This window comes from Lepisma saccharinum, chromosome 14 (assembly GCF_977018435.1).
Source record: "Lepisma saccharinum chromosome 14, izLepSacc3.1, whole genome shotgun sequence".
NCBI classification, from domain to species: Eukaryota; Metazoa; Arthropoda; class Insecta; order Zygentoma; family Lepismatidae; genus Lepisma; species Lepisma saccharinum.
The window spans coordinates 16515164-16532391 of record NC_139242.1 but is presented as its reverse complement, the minus strand read 5'-3'; the positions used below and the strand labels follow the sequence as shown (position 1 = coordinate 16532391).

Genomic DNA, 17228 nt, shown 5'->3' with positions numbered 1-17228 from the left:
ATAGCTCAAATGAGTATTTTCTTTGCTCCTAGAATGAAAAGAAACCTGTGCTTATGGTGAAAGAAGCACTGAAGCTTGCTTTTTTTTTTGTTTGTTTGGCTCTGGCACCTTCATATGTTTCACTGAATTTTACCATAGTACATATTTTTTAGATTCTTGTAACTGAAATGAATTAATCAATGTAACAATCACATAATAATGATTTTAATGACATTAACAGATAAAGAATTTACATTTCTGAAAATTAAAAAGTATATAATTACCTTAACAAATGTTTCTTCAACTCCTGTAAATAACAGTTAGGCTACATAAACTTACGAAAATAGCAACTTTACCGGTAAATGAATTGGTCCCATTCTTTATTTAAAACAAAGAACTGTCCATAAATTTAAAACTAATGTTAACAAAATTTAATGTCATGGAAAGTAAGTAATACAGAACTTTCCGAGACCACATATTAAGTTCATAACAAAATATTGGAATCATCAAGAACAACAGTAACAAGAAAATACGTTTGATAGCACAAAAAAGCTAAAATTAAAAAAATAAGTGCAATTTAAGCAGACAAGCATGGAAACTTAATTACTACTTCATAACAAAATATTAGCAGAAGCTGCTTACTGAATCAGATAAAAAATTACACAGCACAAGTTGTATTAAAAACTTAATACTTTCCTTCAAGCTGTGGACAGAAGGCATTTGTTACTGTGAGGATATTACAAATTGTCTGCAATTTTTTTTTTTCACTTTGCGCAGCTTACACTCATCCATTACAAACCACACATCCATCCTGTGCCTTATTATTGTTCCCATATTCTTTGGAAGCCTGCATTAATAGCATTGCATGGGTGGAATGAAACTGCTGTGGCACTTTGTCATGACTAGCTGGTCACGGTCCCATATTTCTTGACCAGAAAATGGGGTCTCAATTTGAATTCATTCAGAGCATAAAAACATATTTGGCTTAATTGTACTAATGATTTTCAATACAACAGTCTTCACGTCAAGAATGTGGAATTTTTTATAAAAAATCTTAACAAGTTACATTATGGACTACATAGTATTATGTACTGTAATAAAATGAACCGGAATTTGAGATAAATACTGCGTTGTGAACTGTGCACATTTAGGCAACTTATTATATACACAGTAAGAAAGTCTGAAAGAGGCCTCTAATCATTACAATTAACAGGTGTAGGTTCTAAATAATTTAATGTATTTTGATAATGCTTATGCATACTTGAAGTTATTCTGATTTTCTTTTCACATGTTAGGGGTGTGCAATGACATGCATAGTTGATGCAAATGTTTCTGCATGGAGAAAAGTAGTAATCTGCAATTAATGGTCATATTGCCTCTAACCCCGTAATGGTACAACAGTTTTATCAAACATAACCATGCACTGGAGTACACAGGATTTTTTTTTTATTTTTTTACGAGAGATGGAATTTTAAAGGTGTATAGTATGCATAGCTGCTTTCTAAGGGGGCATACACAATAAGATATTTCGTATATTAAGACATGTCCACTGTCGAAAATGACAATTGGGAGTCATTTTAAGGGGAGTTTGCATTTAATACTCGAGCCCCATCAGCCCCACGCTGCATATGCCTGCGTAAGCACGTGGAAAAAATGGCATGCATTTCATGGAGCTGGGTAAGTATAATGACAGTGCAGCAAAAGTTTTGTACAGTCTATCTCCATTGTTACAACTATCGGAGCCAGTACACATGCACTACCTGGACGGGTTCAGTGGCAAAATGGGGTGATGGCTGCACACATGGCAGCTTCCATGAACATCATTCTTGTTCCACTTTCAAAGGGTCTGCTACTACACTGCTCTCCATAAATTAAGCAACAAATGGTGATCATCCAATAGAATGAAACACAAGGCCGGAGGGTGTACATATTTTATTTGTAACGAAAGTGACCGTTGTCTGACACTAATAAGGGATATGATCCCTAACGCATTCGTTGCTTTCTTTCAGCGTGCCCACCACTCTTCTTCTCTTTTCTCCAACTGTTTTCTCTTGTACCTCACATTTTCTTGTTGTTGCTTAATTTCTGGAGGGCAGTGTAGTTGCAACAGCCATCACAAACATGAAGTTAGTCGTAATAAAGAATCGAACGTGTACAAACAAAACACTGAACTGAAACTCACAGCATTGTTTGGTATGTTTTTCTACCTTCCTCATTCACGGTTCGATTTATCCACTTGGGCTAAGCATGTCCTCCCTGGACAAACACAAAAGTTGAAAAATAAACTGCAAATATGTTTTCCTAAGCTGAAGATGCAATTTGTAGGAACCTGATTATTTTCAATGGTGAAACAGAACCATAATTATTGTTTTACCTAACTCAGAAAAAGAGAAATCATTAATGTTTTCTTCTCTCACTACTCAATGGCATGGAAATTACATAATCATATCACTACAGTTTCTCATTACACAGATTTTGTGTTCCTTCAGTTCCCTTGAAACACTGCAGCAAGTTCGATAATAATAATAAATATAATTGTAAATCACGAAAGCAATTCAAAATAAGATGTTAATGATTTTTCTTTACTTTGTAATTAAATAATTTATAAGATGTACCTTGTTTCAAACTATATGCTAAACTATAGTGTCCTCAAGAATAAAATTACAAAACTATTCACTGTGTAATCTATTCAACCTATAAAATAGGTTTTGGTAATGGCACAATAAGTAAGCCAATGAGCACAATTATAACTTCACACTATCCACTGTGTATTTACCATTTGCTTAATGGACATTTCCACTCAATTTTTTTAACAGCAATTTTAAAAACTACACCCTGGAAAAATGATCCCTGCAAGTTCTCGTGTTTCTCTGCGTTCAGCATAAGGCAAAAACAAGACTTCCAAAGTTACAAGGCTAGAGTTGCGCTCAAAAAGATGTCCCGCCACGTTAGTACGTCACTACTTAGAGAGAGCTCATTTGTCGTCTGCTTCGAGCGTCCAGTTTACTGGGGGTAGCCATGGAGAGCCAACGTGTGCAGCAGTTTTACAAATCTGTAGCTACAGATTTAAATAATTTAAGAAGGAGCGATAGCGGGAGGGAAAGCTATGCGTTGTAATGAGTATACTTCTATTAAATATCCCTGTTGCTCACATGCAAGATAAATGAAAAGGTTCAGCTGCGTGCGTGTTCTCAGGTCATGTGAAAAATTTTGCTTGTAAAATTGGTTACTGACCAAATTTTCAAAAAAATATTTTAAACTTATTTATCAGAATTTACCGTCAACTATGTACTGCGAAATAAGAATTTTCACATTCTTCACTTTATTTATAGAGCCTATTTTACTTTCTCTTCCATAAAGCAATTTCAGTTTGTGTTTCATTTCTGTTGCGCAAATTATGGTCAAATATTTTTGTGAAGATAAGCAAAAATACACTTGAGAAGATTACATCAGTTGCACAGTACATATCAATACTTGGTTTATGTATAATTATTAAATTATTAGAAGGAAATAATGTGTATAACATTATATCCCATATTGAAATGGTACGACTACGATACATTATGAATTTTGTACTGCGAAAAAAAGCCTCCTCATCTCTTTACCCGGAACACATTAATAGGTTGGTTCACAACATCACCACTAAGGATTCTATCGAGACGAGAGTTGTAAATGTCTGTCTCGTGTTTACTTGTAAATGTCTCATTGACAGTCTTGTCTCAATTTATAAACATGCGTCCCGTTCTCGTCTCGGTTTCGGAGGACAATCCTCGTTCTTGTCTCAAGTCTTGAAAAATATAGAATTTACAACGTTTGCAAAGGGTTATCGTATGAACTTTCACAATGCATAGGGATTATAAAGACAAAAACTTTTCTTAATGATTTTTTTTTGTTTGTTTGTTTGACTCCTTGTTTCGATGCTAAGAGCCATCAAAAACTGGATATTATCCTGCTTATATATGCAAACCAAACTGCCAATTCAGAATTACCACGAATGAACTGGTAAACTCAATGAACACAAAATTCACGATTTATCTGAGGAAGTCGCATGATCCAGGTTTGACTCTCGACCTGGGCATGACTCTTCCTTTGTGAATGTCCTTTCATTGAAGTGGAAATTGTTACGTTGGGGGATGTTTCTTAGAGACTTTAAAGACAGTTAGGGGATGCTTTTATTGTTAACGTTAGTGTTGCTCACAAGGCGAGACATTTCATCTCATAAAAGGAGACGGGACAAGCGAATGTGTTTGAAATGCGACGGGATAGGCCAAAAGTTTCATCTTGTATCATGGGTAGGTTTGGTGATTGGGTGATACTTAGATTGTGCTGGTTGGTGGTGGTGGTGGTGGTAGTGTGTGTGGGGAGGGAGGAAACTGCTTATAGTCATTCATCTTCATTGTTGCGATTAGCCAAAAGTAGGAAGGAATGTGACGTTAGAGAAAATACATACTCAATTAACCATGCGTTCTCATCGTTGCGGTTAAACAAAGTGACGGAAAAGCGACGTAAAAGTAGGACAAATACATAAATTTGCAATATATATATTAACTGAAGAAAAGTGTCGTTTACTGCAGGAAATTTAAAAACTCCACGTACCTTTTTATACTGTATCACCTCTTATATTGCAGAAATTGGCTTGTAAACCTGACTGTTCTAAATATATTGTTTTTTTTTAAATTTGTGAAGAAAATACTACGAAAATAATTGTAATTCCAGAAAAGGCATTCTTGTAACAATCAGTTCTTGCCAGTCAGAAAAAACCTATGTATTGGAAATGAACAAAGCTGTTCATGTGTTCAGCCATTGACTGTTACCAATTTTGCTTTGTCAGCCTAATGGGAAAACCCTCTACCGAGCAGCTGAATTATAGTAAATACTACTATACTGTTAGAACATAATTCATATCCAAGAAATGGAGCACACATTTTTGCACTGGAAGTTATAATATAGGGTTTTACACAATAACAAATTACTTTTTGCTGTCGCTTTCACGGCCCATGCTAGGTTTACGGGACAAGCAGAAGCCCTGTCTGCACGCATATCTGAAGTGATGACGTCAGAGGACCTCCAGTCTGTGCAGAGGACGTTTGCAAATCAGTAACGTAGGAGGTGAATTTCAGCGGTGTTTGAAGGTGTGTTTCTCGAGAACATCTCATTTTTGAGTTATTATCTGTGAAATGAATGGATTTAAAATGTTTTTCATGTCAAAGTGGAAATGTCCATTGGTAACTCTTGCAAATTGTTACTCTTGACTACAATTTGTTTTGAATCCTTCCCCTTTTTGAATTTTAGTTTACAAGTTATTGGGTCATTCCATGTCAAATCTACAAGGTCCTCAACTTTACACTTTTTTTTTTATTCATTTGAAAATTGTCATACTGAAAGGGCCACCTCAGGTAGGAACCTACGCAAAGTTTTCTATTTCTGAAATTGCAGGGGTGCAAAATGTGCAATTTCACCATCTTGTTAATTTTAAATAATGAGGCCAAATATATAGAAGTGATTCAGATCCCATTGGAAAGTTGGAGAAGAGCTCTTTTGCAGAAGAGCTATATCAGGGCAAAAAATTTTGAGGGTGGTGCAATCAAAATTTGGAAAGCAATTTTTCAAAAAATATATGCGTCATGTGTACCCTAGTACTCAATAACTACCCAAAATTAGAAAATTCCGCTTCATTTGTTGATTTCATTTGGAATGACCCCATTTTCACTTTTCTGGACTTGTCTCTATCACACTACGAGAACCAAATAATTATTCACACTTAAATTTATCCAATAGTTAACATCTTGTGTACAAATATGTACAAACAGAGCAAATATATAAAAGCTTATCACATGGATACACGAAACTGAAAAAATATACATTTCATATCAAATTGTATGTTGAAACACAAAAGCACTAGTTTACAATACACATATCGTGACTTAAATCATTTACATCGTCACTATTAACATAATATATTATATATAATACATATATTATTATGTATATATATTCAATTAAAAAGTACAAAATGTATTCATTACATTAATTACACAACATAAAATTTGCAGTCACATTACCTGATATTGAATTCAGTCTTCTATGAAGCTTTCACAACAGATTAGTTTCAAACTTTATGTATTGGAATGCACATACACATTGCTGCTGGGAATATTGTACTTATACAAATAGCTACATATAACCTGAAGCATGTTTTAAGTGTGGTATTTCCTGTAGAGCCCCTCCCCCAACCTTCCACAACTAAGGGAGGGAATTTGAAATACTTGAGAGCATTGCTTAGTGGGCAGATAATTTCTAATGGCACACTGAACGAATACAATTTTTACAACTGTAGCCAGAGCATGAGCTTTAAAAAGTTAAAATTAAAAATTGTTTGCACATAGACAAACTACAAAGAAATAATCTTAATTTATCTTGCAATAACTTCATGGCAAAAGTAATTGCATAATTTTCAAAAAAAAGAAAAAAAAGTAAGATATTAAAATTAGCCTGCATTCATTGTAGTCCCCTTTTAAAATCACAACACCCAATGAAAAATCACAGTTCAAACATACTGTATACATAAAATAAAACAAAAAAAATCACAAAAATTGTTTGAAATTAAGACCTTTCAATGAGGTGCCACCTGACCCATGTCTACCATTAAAATTCCCCCCTCCCAAGCTCATTCATCCCTTAAGGCTTCTGTGATGATTATTGTAACTTTTGTTCGTGTAATGTTCATAATTCCTTTTTCAAATCTAATTTTGAAATAGATACCAATTTTTTTAATGAAATTTATATTTGGAATTCATATATATGTCAGCATTACTGACAAAAATCAATGGATATTGCCGAACCCTTGACAAGAATATTGCTTTTGCTATTTGTATAAATACACACTTTCATGGCAATGGTTTGCAGGATTAATGCACTGGGTGTATTTGCCATTTGGGTTTCCAGGGAAGTAAAGCTTCTAAGCTATCTGTACAATTACTGATAGGGAGGCGACATTTTTTCACTTGTGTGAACACCTGGGTATGGAGCTGTGTTTCCAATATCACCAGCTGCACGTGGTACACTGTGCACTGTGTTATCTATGTCCTCATAAGGGCTCCTTTGCTGCCTTGCACCACCTAAAAGATCAACAATAAACAAAAGCTATAAATGCAGAACATTATTCACACCGTTATACCAGGTGGCTACTTTTACTGCTCAGAGCCCATTAGAAGCATTGGATTGCAGTTGAAGTTGGTATAGGCACTATGGAGATCCATGGGGAAGCGAATGCCGATGAAAAAAAAAATAGTTCAAATTTTTGCCACCAGGTGGAAATGTGGCGCTGAACAACAACCAGGAGGCAGGAATGCAAAACTTTGTTTTGAATTTATGTCAGTACAGCAGAGTACAGCAGTGTCCAAAAATGTCAACGTGAATGATCCTTTGGAAGAATAAGATACGTGGGTTGTAAATAAAGTAGTAGCAACACTGTGCATGTGCTATCAGGCAGTGAGCAATGTCAGTTTGGGCCCATGTCGATGTGTGGAGTGCCAAAAGTGGTCCGTACAGCAAGTGCTGTGGTGTATGTAGGATGTTGAAATGAACACCATTTTCTGTACTGCCCTAAAACATGTTTACAAAGGTAGAACAAAGGGGAATGGTGATAGGTGCTATCCAGACCATGTTGGCACATACAAGGCCGAACTTCCACCCTCCTACGGTGTCATAGGCATGACCCTAACATGTGAAGTAATTTTATGCAGTCATTACAGAGCAGAAAGTCAGTGGCACATTGGGAGGAGCAACTGGGGCACTTACCTGAGGTCCCATGCCAGATAACAATAATTGCTTGTGTACAGTTTATTACAAGATTATACACGATGATGGTACTTCGAATTAAGCAACTAATCTCAAGCCTCATTTCTTCACAGATTATTTTGACATACTTAAAAATATCTAAAATTACTGAGATCATATTCAAAACAAAGTACTACATAAAAATCATGTTCAAATATTTCAAAATAGTTAAAATACACAATTATAATGAAGTGAAAATATTATTTTAAATTCACGAGAGCATAAAATTAAATAAAAAGTTTAAAAAGGCCAATTATGAAAAAGAGGATTATTGGATATGATTAAAAATTGCCACTTTGATAAAATAGTAGTTTCATATTGAACGCTTCCAGTTTTGTAATTAAATATACTGAACATCACAGCAATGGCACACCAGAAAAAATAAGAAATACTAATACAGGAACTTTTATTAGCCTTCCACAATTCTTATTTTTAACTTTTAACATTCTGCTTATTGCTCTCAAGTAATAATAACAAATATATAAATTGTTTTTCTTTAATTGTAATGATGTTTATATTGTGATTATGTAGGACATCTGTACTTCAGAATAAGGAACAAAAAAGTCTTAAGAGTTTTCAGACCTGACTATATTGTATGGTCCAGGGCTGGCCCTGGTGGTGCAACATGTTTGCCAAGTCGGGGGAAGGGTTCCTGCCTGGAAATTGACACTGCAAAGGCTACACCATGAAGGAGTGTTACCGGGGACTAGCGGAAGTCTGTGGAGCTGCATCACCATATACATTGTGTCCCAAAAGTAACTTTGCACACACATTTCACTGTTCAGAAATTGTCATGGAACATGGAATCCAGAAAATGTCAATGTACCGTGACGGGTAAGGTTGCGGTGATTAGTGGAAATGACGATCAGCGACCTGCAAGCAGGTTTGGACATGATGCTGCATGTTCGTAAAAACAAAGTTGAGGGTTTCCTGAGTGATGTTCTGTATTGTGGTGGAGATTGCATGTTGCAGATCATCAAGTGTATTTGCATTGTGAATATAAACATTCCCTTGAGAAAAATTTCTACCCACCTACCCTGTTATTATCATTATTATTATTCAATAATAGACACATCGCAAATATGTACGATGGTCCAACTGCAAAGAGACTTTTGGGACACCTGGGTGCATGCCTTACAAGTGGGGATGTGAAACAGATGTGCAACGGGTCTACGCCTGGGTGACCTGCCATTACAGATGTGCAAGTGGGGGCCATTTCTGCCTTGCCGGTGGATGATTGGCATTGGATAGCTCATGAGATCAACTGTGAAACTACTCGCTCACACGACCATCCTGAAAATGTTGAAGCAGTGGCTATACACGCAGAAGATTGTGACATGATGAGTTCTGGGCAGTGAGGACATCTGTGACATCAACATATCTGGGGCTGCTGCGGGCATCATGAAGCTACCACACTGATGACAAAAGGTCATACTGGAGGCTATATTGAGGGACTGTGAAAGTGATTCTGTGCTTTCTGTGCTATGCCTTTCATGTACTTACATGTAGCCACTGTGATCACTATTAAATTTTTAACTCACATAGATAGATCAATATTTTTCAAGTTCTTTCCAATTGGCCACATGTTACCACATTGAGCAGTGATTTATAATAAATGAATTTATATTGGTGCAGTTTATGCAAAGCCACTAAATATTTCGACTAATAAATTTCAGTCTTCAGCAGGAACCATTAATCCATGAAATCTGTGGAGCAGAAGGCTGGTAACAGCAGTCGTTTTTCCCCTACATGCAATCCTGTTCCCTCTTACATGTTCACTGGCAGAGCCTCTTGCGTCACTAGTTGAACAGAGACCTGTTTACGTTCACTTACTCCAGAGATAGCCAGGACATCACAAGGCTCACAAAAGTGTTAAAATGATCAGGTTAAAAAACACTCTTGACCTCAACAGTTTAGCACCCTTCCTCAGAATGGTCTCTGAATCACATGTAAATTTGCAGATTTACTACCAAAAAAGGATGGTGATTTCAGTTCTAAGTCCACTTTTATGCACAGGCAAGCTAATAAGCTTAATAAGCTGAATCTATGGCTTAACCCTTTCCCTGCGGCGACCTTGAAGGGAAGTGAGTCCAAAAAGAAATCGTCTATATATAGATGCAACCGCAAATTCACTTCATCGTAAATAATGCAAACAAACCATCACTGAGGCAGGATGATGACCTCTGAGGATCCGTGGCATGTTTTCACAAGCTTTCTGGGATGTTGAGGCATAAACACGGTCGTTTTGACGATTGTAAGACTCTTCAATCGTGAAGACTTTTACGTCCGTGAAAAGGATCCATCCTCCTGTGGCCACCATTTGCGCAATGCTGAAGGAGTCTTTTTCTTTTCTGCTCCTTCTAGACCTTAACACTAGAACCGCGGAAGCGGTCATTTTGACCACTGTTGAATTTCAAATTGCTGTTAAGACGTTAACATCTCTTCGAATCATCTGAAATTCCTTGACTTTTGTTCTTTTTACGTTGAGAATATATTTTTGATTTAAAAATTTTAAAAAATAAATTTATTATGTAGTTATTCATCGAAACACCTCCAACTGCTGTGCATTACCCTCCATTGTTTATGTAAAGATAAACAGAAAAATGCAAACCTCCTTTTGGGAGATGTATTACAAAATTCGCCTTCAAGCTACTGCCACCTGGTGTGTCATTTATTAGATTTATCACTAGGTGGCAGCAGCTTACAGGTGAATGTTCAATCTCTTTGTTTGAGCCGGATAGGGAGTTGCGAAACTTTGCAAGCACTGTCTTTGTTTGTCGTCTGTTCTTGATATTTGTTTCTCGCACACGTGAGTGATTATTGTGCTCTAAAAATGGCTGAACGTGGACTATCAGCTGAAGATATATCAAAGTATTTAGACTCAATTCAGGACATAGATGCTGACAATTTCGATGCAGGTGAAAGTGAAGAGGATCCCGATTTTGTTCCACTAGAACAAGACATTGAATCGAACCATTCGTCAGAAGATGAAGAAAACGAAGCAGCACCTGTTTCTACAGTTCAACGGAGAGCAAAAAAGAAACGCCACAGTGTCTCTAGGTGAGTCTCCTTTTCTATCTGGAATGAAATACAGTGCTAAAGATGGAAGCGAATGGACTGTAATTGATGCTTATGTAAATGTTCCTGGTAGACGTCCAACACATAATGTTTTACAAGAAAAGCCTGGCCCGTCAGCATTTACTAAACGAAATATCCTTGAAGGAAAGGTTTCAAGTGCATGGTGTCTTTTTATGAATGAGAGGATGCTTCGTCACATAAAATCCTGCACTGAAGAAGAAGCTCATCGTCAAACTGGAGGAAATGACTGGTCTGTTACATTACAGGAACTTGATTCATTTATCTCAAATTTGTATGCTCGTGGAACACATTGTGCGAAAAGTCTTGAATTAGTCAGTTTGTGGGACAGTACATGGGCACCATTTTTTCGTGAAACCATCTAGGGACAGATTTCATGAAATAATGTGATTTCTGCGCTTTGATCATAAAACAACAAGGTCCAAACACATAAAAAATGACAAGCTTGCGCATGTGTCTGAAATATGGAATTGTTTCATTGAAAATTGTGGCAGAAATTACATACCAGGAGCATACATCACTGTAGATGAACAGCTATTTCCTACAAAAGTTAGGTGTAGATTTTTGCAATACATGGCAAATAAACCAGACAAGTTCGGCATTAAATTCTGGTTTGCAGTTGATATCGACAGTACCTGATAAATGGTTTCCCTTATTTGGGTAAAGATGAAGATCGCCCAGCAGATCAGCCTGTTGCAGAATATGTTGTACTTCACTTGATGGAACCCTTTGTCACAACAGATACTTTCTTCACATCAAGGAAACTCGCTGAAACCCTGAAAGCTAAGAACACTACCTTGGTAGGAACAATGAGACGTTCAAGAAAAGAAGTGCCTCAGCAGGTAAAATCATCTCATCTAGAACAGTATTCTAGAGTTCTTCTGAGTTGTGATGACAGCACACTCACTGTGTACCAAGAAAAAATAAACAAAAACGTTCAAATTCTCAGTTCCATGCATTCAAGCATGTGTATTGGTGGTGGTGTAAAGAAACTCCCTGAAACTGTCAGCTTTTACAACAGCACAAAGTTTGGTGTAGATGTAGTCGATCAGATGGCTCGTAAATTTTCCGTAAAAGCAGCATCGCGAAGATGGCCAGTTCATGTATTCTACAACATTTTGGACCTAGCCGCTCTCAATGCATATATTTTGTACAAGAGTACAACTGACAAAAATTTTGGTCGTCACTTGTTCCTGATGAAACTTTCTGAAGAACTCCGAGAAGGGAGCAACAGAATCCCACAGCCAACAGATTGTCTCCTATGAGCCTCCAGCAAAACGACAAGTGTCGACAGTGCCAAACATCCAAATGCAGAAACAACACAGGAGACTTATGTGAGCAGTGTGGAAAAGCAGTATGTGGAAAATGTGTAAAAATTTTTAAAAAATACTGCACCAATTGCATTGCAGATGATGCCAAATAAGTAAATTTATTGTTATTGCATGAAATAATTTTAATTTTTATTTGTATTCATGTTTGTGAAACAAAGAACGGGGTCATGTATTCATTTCTGTGAAATTAAAGATGTGTACTGAAACAATAACAAAAAATATTAACAAACAAAACTATAAATATAACCCACTTTTCCATGGTGGTCAATTTGAACGCTGTCGCGATTCTAGTTATAAAAAAAAGCCTGTGGTTCTAGTGTTAAGCTGTGGAGTGAGGAAGTGACCAGTACTTTGCCGATAAGCACCGAGTCCAAGGTCACTTCAGAGCACACGCGACACCAACATTTTCGATATGTTCAGCTCTCAAGCCATCACTGGTTGTTTCCCGACAGGATTTTGTCAAATCCACGCCGCCACTGCTTTCACGAGCCTTTGGCTCCTTACGCTGCAAGGTCTACCTGTCCTGGGGCAGTCGTCAATTCTCCCTGTGTCACAGTATCTGTTGATGCACAAGCATCCTGCTGATATTCAGCTTTATCAGGGTGTTGAAAATGTCCGATGGTGATTTGCCAACTTTGTGCATTGCGATTACTGCCATGTGGTTCTCGTATACACCCACCCCACTCCATTTGATGCGCAGTGAAATAGACTCTACCGCAAATAAACATTCCATACTAAGTAAGGTAAAAGGTAAAGTTCCCCCTGCATACAGCACCATACCATGAAGGCACATTTAGGGTATTTGGGGATAGGGCCCCACAACATATTTTCGATCTCGGACAAATTAGAGGTGATGTTATCAGCACCATGCTTAGGCTGCCTTTATCCTCCAGGGTTTCCCCCAAGTATCCATTTAAGGCTGGGTGAGCCCCAGAGTCACTTTATGCATGTACAAGGCTGGTAAAATTCTGACCTTAGAACACCCACCCCAAGAATCAAACCTGGGTCTCCCAAATGGTAGGTAGACACCCTATCAACTAGATCACCATGGCTCTAAGGCCATATTGCAAAAAATATTTTTCAGAGACTGACAAAGCATCAACAATGGATTATTTGATTGCCAATAGCTCACATAGACTACTAAAAGCACAAAAATTTGGTGTCTATAAAAATGACTTGCTGCAATACAAGAACCATTAATTTTGAAATATCATGTATATATTGGGTTGGCTCATAAGTTTTAGCGTTTTTTTTAAAGTGAAAATTTTGCGTGGAAAATAAAATGTGTTGCCAATGTGTTTTATGTTATTCGATAGAGAATTATGTGCTCTACAAAATAGTGTGTTTAGTTTTTTTTATGCTGATATACTTTTTGTTCTTTTCAGGTCATTATAATGGAGTGTCAAGTCGACAAAAAAGAGCATTTTCGACACCTTCTGCTTTTTGCATTTAATCGAGGTGCCAAAGCCACAGAAGCTGCTCGAGAGATTTGTGAAGTGTATGGCGAAGAAGTGATGCCTCTTAGGATGGCTCAAAATTGGTTTAAGCGATTCAAAGACGGCAATTTCGACCTCAAAGACATGCATCGCACCGGACGCTCAGTTCAGTTCGATGAGGAGCGACTGAATCAGCTTATTCACGAAGATCCACGTGAAACGACGAGGGAATTGGCAGAGATAATGGAATGCTCCCACAGTACCATAGAGCGTCACTTTCACTCGATGGGAAAGGTTCAAAAGTTTGGTGCATGGGTTCTGCATGCTTTGAACGACAACAACAAAAATCGACGAGCCACGATCTCCGCCGGTTTGCTTGCCCGTCATCGGTCAACTCATGGACACAAGCAGCGATTCCTCTACCGAATTGTTACCTGCGAGGCATCGCTTCTTCGTCACACTTCACAAATCTCTCGAGCAGCTTCTGTGGCTTTGGCACCTCGATTAAACGCAAAAAGCAGAAGGTGTCGAAAATGCTCTTTTTTGTCGACTTGACACTACATTATAATGACCTGAAAAGAACAAAAAGAATATCAGCATAAAAAAACTAAACACACTATTTTGTAGAGCACATAATTCTCTATCGAATAACATAAAACACATTGGCAACACATTTTATTTTTCACGCAAAATTTTCACTTAAAAAAAATGCCAGAACTTATGGGCCAACCCAATATATGGACGCTCCACAAAAAAGGCTCATTTTTAGAGTCTACATATAGCTCCAGCGCAGTTAATGGGTTAAAGTGGGATCCACCAGGTATTCAACCCAGGATCATTGACCAAACAGCTCTGGACCAAGGAGTCTTCCATAGAGAGTTGATACATTTCTATTGTCTTCTGTCATATATCTGAGGTCCATAAATGATAAAATTTTGAAAGTGAGATATTTGATAAAATTGTTGAATATTTTAATGCAAAAGCACAGACAGAATATATTCTTCAAATAAAAAAAAATATTTAAACAGTAGCTTACTCACCACACCCCATTTCTTTGTGATTTCAACATTTTGATTATTTCACACTGTCCTATTGTACACTTCTTAAGCACGGTCGCCATTTTTGATAGTGCGCAGGACATATCTAAAATCTGCTACCTAACCTACATAACCATTATCATCTATGCCATGTGTTTTTGATATGTTACTTGACTTTCCAGTGTATAAATTTCTAACATTCGATTTATTTTCTTAGACAAAATACATCACATACATTCAATGAGCAGTTGAAAGACCTATTGTGATTTTTCATGAAATATTTGGCAATTTTACTGGTGCTTTATGGCATGTATAATCTCCAGTCCTATTATACATGGTGACCCTAAAAGAAATAGACAGATTAAACACTTCATAAATCGAAAACTGTTTGTTTTATCAGGAAGCATTTACTACTGTTTTGTAGAGAAAGTTTTCAAGTTTAAGACCTCCACTTTTCATTTGTTTTCGTGGCGTCAGCTTCACGTGAGCGCCCTTGATGTCAGTCGATCAATATGGTCACTAGCCAGGCAGAAAAGGCTTTCTGTGTGCTTGAATTTGCAAAAACAAATTCTCTTACTGTCGTACAGTGTTGTTTTAGAACACGGTATGGCAAACAACCACCTACAAGTGTGAACGATCTTAAACAACCCATCACAACAGATGCTGCGACTGTTGACATGGACATGCTGAGATATGTTTGGGGAGAACTTGACTATTGCATTGATATACATCGTGTTACAAAATGGTCACACATAGAACATTTTGACTTAACAATGTGAGTATTTCAGCCATGTTATTAAAACTTGCTTCTGTAAAACTTTGAAACTGCCTATTTCTTTCAGGCTCACCCTGTATATTATTTTGATTACACTTTATGTCCATACATAAATGCAAGAATATCTTTTCTAAATGCAATTAATGAACAAAACTCACCAAATATATGACCAATGTTTCCTGGGAACGTTCCATATACACCAGCTCGTTCTTGAAATATTCGATACAACATCACTGTTGTGACTGGACGAATTACTAAATTAAGAATTGCCATTCCAACGCTGAATCGTTCACTGCTTGCTATACAAATACAAAAATAAAATATACATGTAGAATTTAACACTGTTATCCACTACATGTCCAGAATGTAAATGCACGGTAGCTATGACCAAATTTGGAACTAACAACGGAATGAAAAGTTGTTTGGAACATAATGACAATTAGCATTTACAATACATGAGATATGCCACATTAGAGTAGATAGGAGAGAATAAGTTACCACAGATGTCTAGTTCTGAGTTGAAGACCTCAAAGTGCATTTCAGCTTGTAAAATAAACTAGCGAGAAACTGAGATACAGCAGGTAGAAAAATAAAGTTGTCAAGATTGTTAACAACTGTTCAAGACAAAATTTCAACTTAGTTTATTCGACAGAAAATAAAGAAGAGGTAAAGAGCTGGCACAGCTGTCTAAATATTGCATGTTGAAATCACTTATATAACTTATTTTTTTCCTTTTTTTTAGATGAAGTAGATTTAATGTATTGTCAACATTTATAAGAAACAAAACATGAAAACTATTCTTCAGACAAATTTAATTACTCATCGATGTCACTGCTTTTCCCTATAGTTTCTTCAGAAAGTAATAGGTGGGCAGAGACATATTAGAGAATATTGTAGCCCTCTGCATATAAAATAAGAGTTGAAAAAAAAAAAACAAGCTGTAACAGCCCTTCAGATTCCAAGGGGTTCTACTTTAAATGAACTAAGGATGCTGAGAGAACCTTTGTGTTGACTGTGTGAATTGTGGTCTCGGACAGAATCGTGAAGTTTCCAACCTTAGATCTGCACATGCTCAGTTCACAGTCTTCTGCAGGAAGATTGCTGAATCACAAATAGACATGGGCTATTCTGTCTGTGCCTGAATTCTTAGATTGACTCATTTTCAAAATGTAGAGTTAACAAGAAAACATAGTGTTCCCTACCTTCAAAAAACACCAATTAATTGCAATATGCAAAGGACTACCGTCTGAAATGCTTTCTATCAATAACATACAACACTATGTTGATATATGCAACTTGGTTTCAAAATAATTATAAATGGGTATAAATGGTAATTATAAATCTCCACGTACAGTAGTTTTTTCTAAATATTTTACTGTAGAATCTAATTTAACTCTGTGATTTTTCTAAATTTTTCAATAAAAATTGCAAAAAATTCTAAAACTGCTCAACCAAACCACTTTATTAAAGTTAGTGGATCATGAGTTTACTGAAATGAATATATAGATGTAAACGTCATTTCAAGAAAGCTAAACTTTGATTTAATTTACACTATACACTGTCAATGTTGCAAGAAACGCAGACAGAAAATAGAGAATTAAATTACATTATTACCACAAGCTGTCCAAAGTTGTTTAAGATGTTAACATAACCTGTTTGAAAATCTGTAACTTTCTGATGAATAATATACAATGACAAAGAATATCTCAGATCAACATCGCCCCAGATTATCTTA

The 17228-nt window shown here is 36.6% G+C and overlaps 1 protein-coding gene across 1 annotated transcript in view; it reads right to left on the bottom strand.

Annotated features, from left to right (window-relative positions):
• Window positions 1-1026: 1026 nt before the first annotated feature.
• Window positions 1027-17228, bottom strand: part of LOC145998702 (type-1 angiotensin II receptor-associated protein) — a 37016-nt gene continuing 20814 nt past the window's right edge. Inside the window, exons 6-7 of the mRNA XM_083135186.1 lie at window positions 15652-15792; window positions 1027-7097 (exon numbers count right to left, since the gene is read on the bottom strand). Coding sequence (XP_082991312.1) covers window positions 6955-7097; window positions 15652-15792 — 284 coding nt within the window. The 3' untranslated portion in view covers window positions 1027-6954. The remainder of the gene's footprint in view (window positions 7098-15651; window positions 15793-17228) is intronic.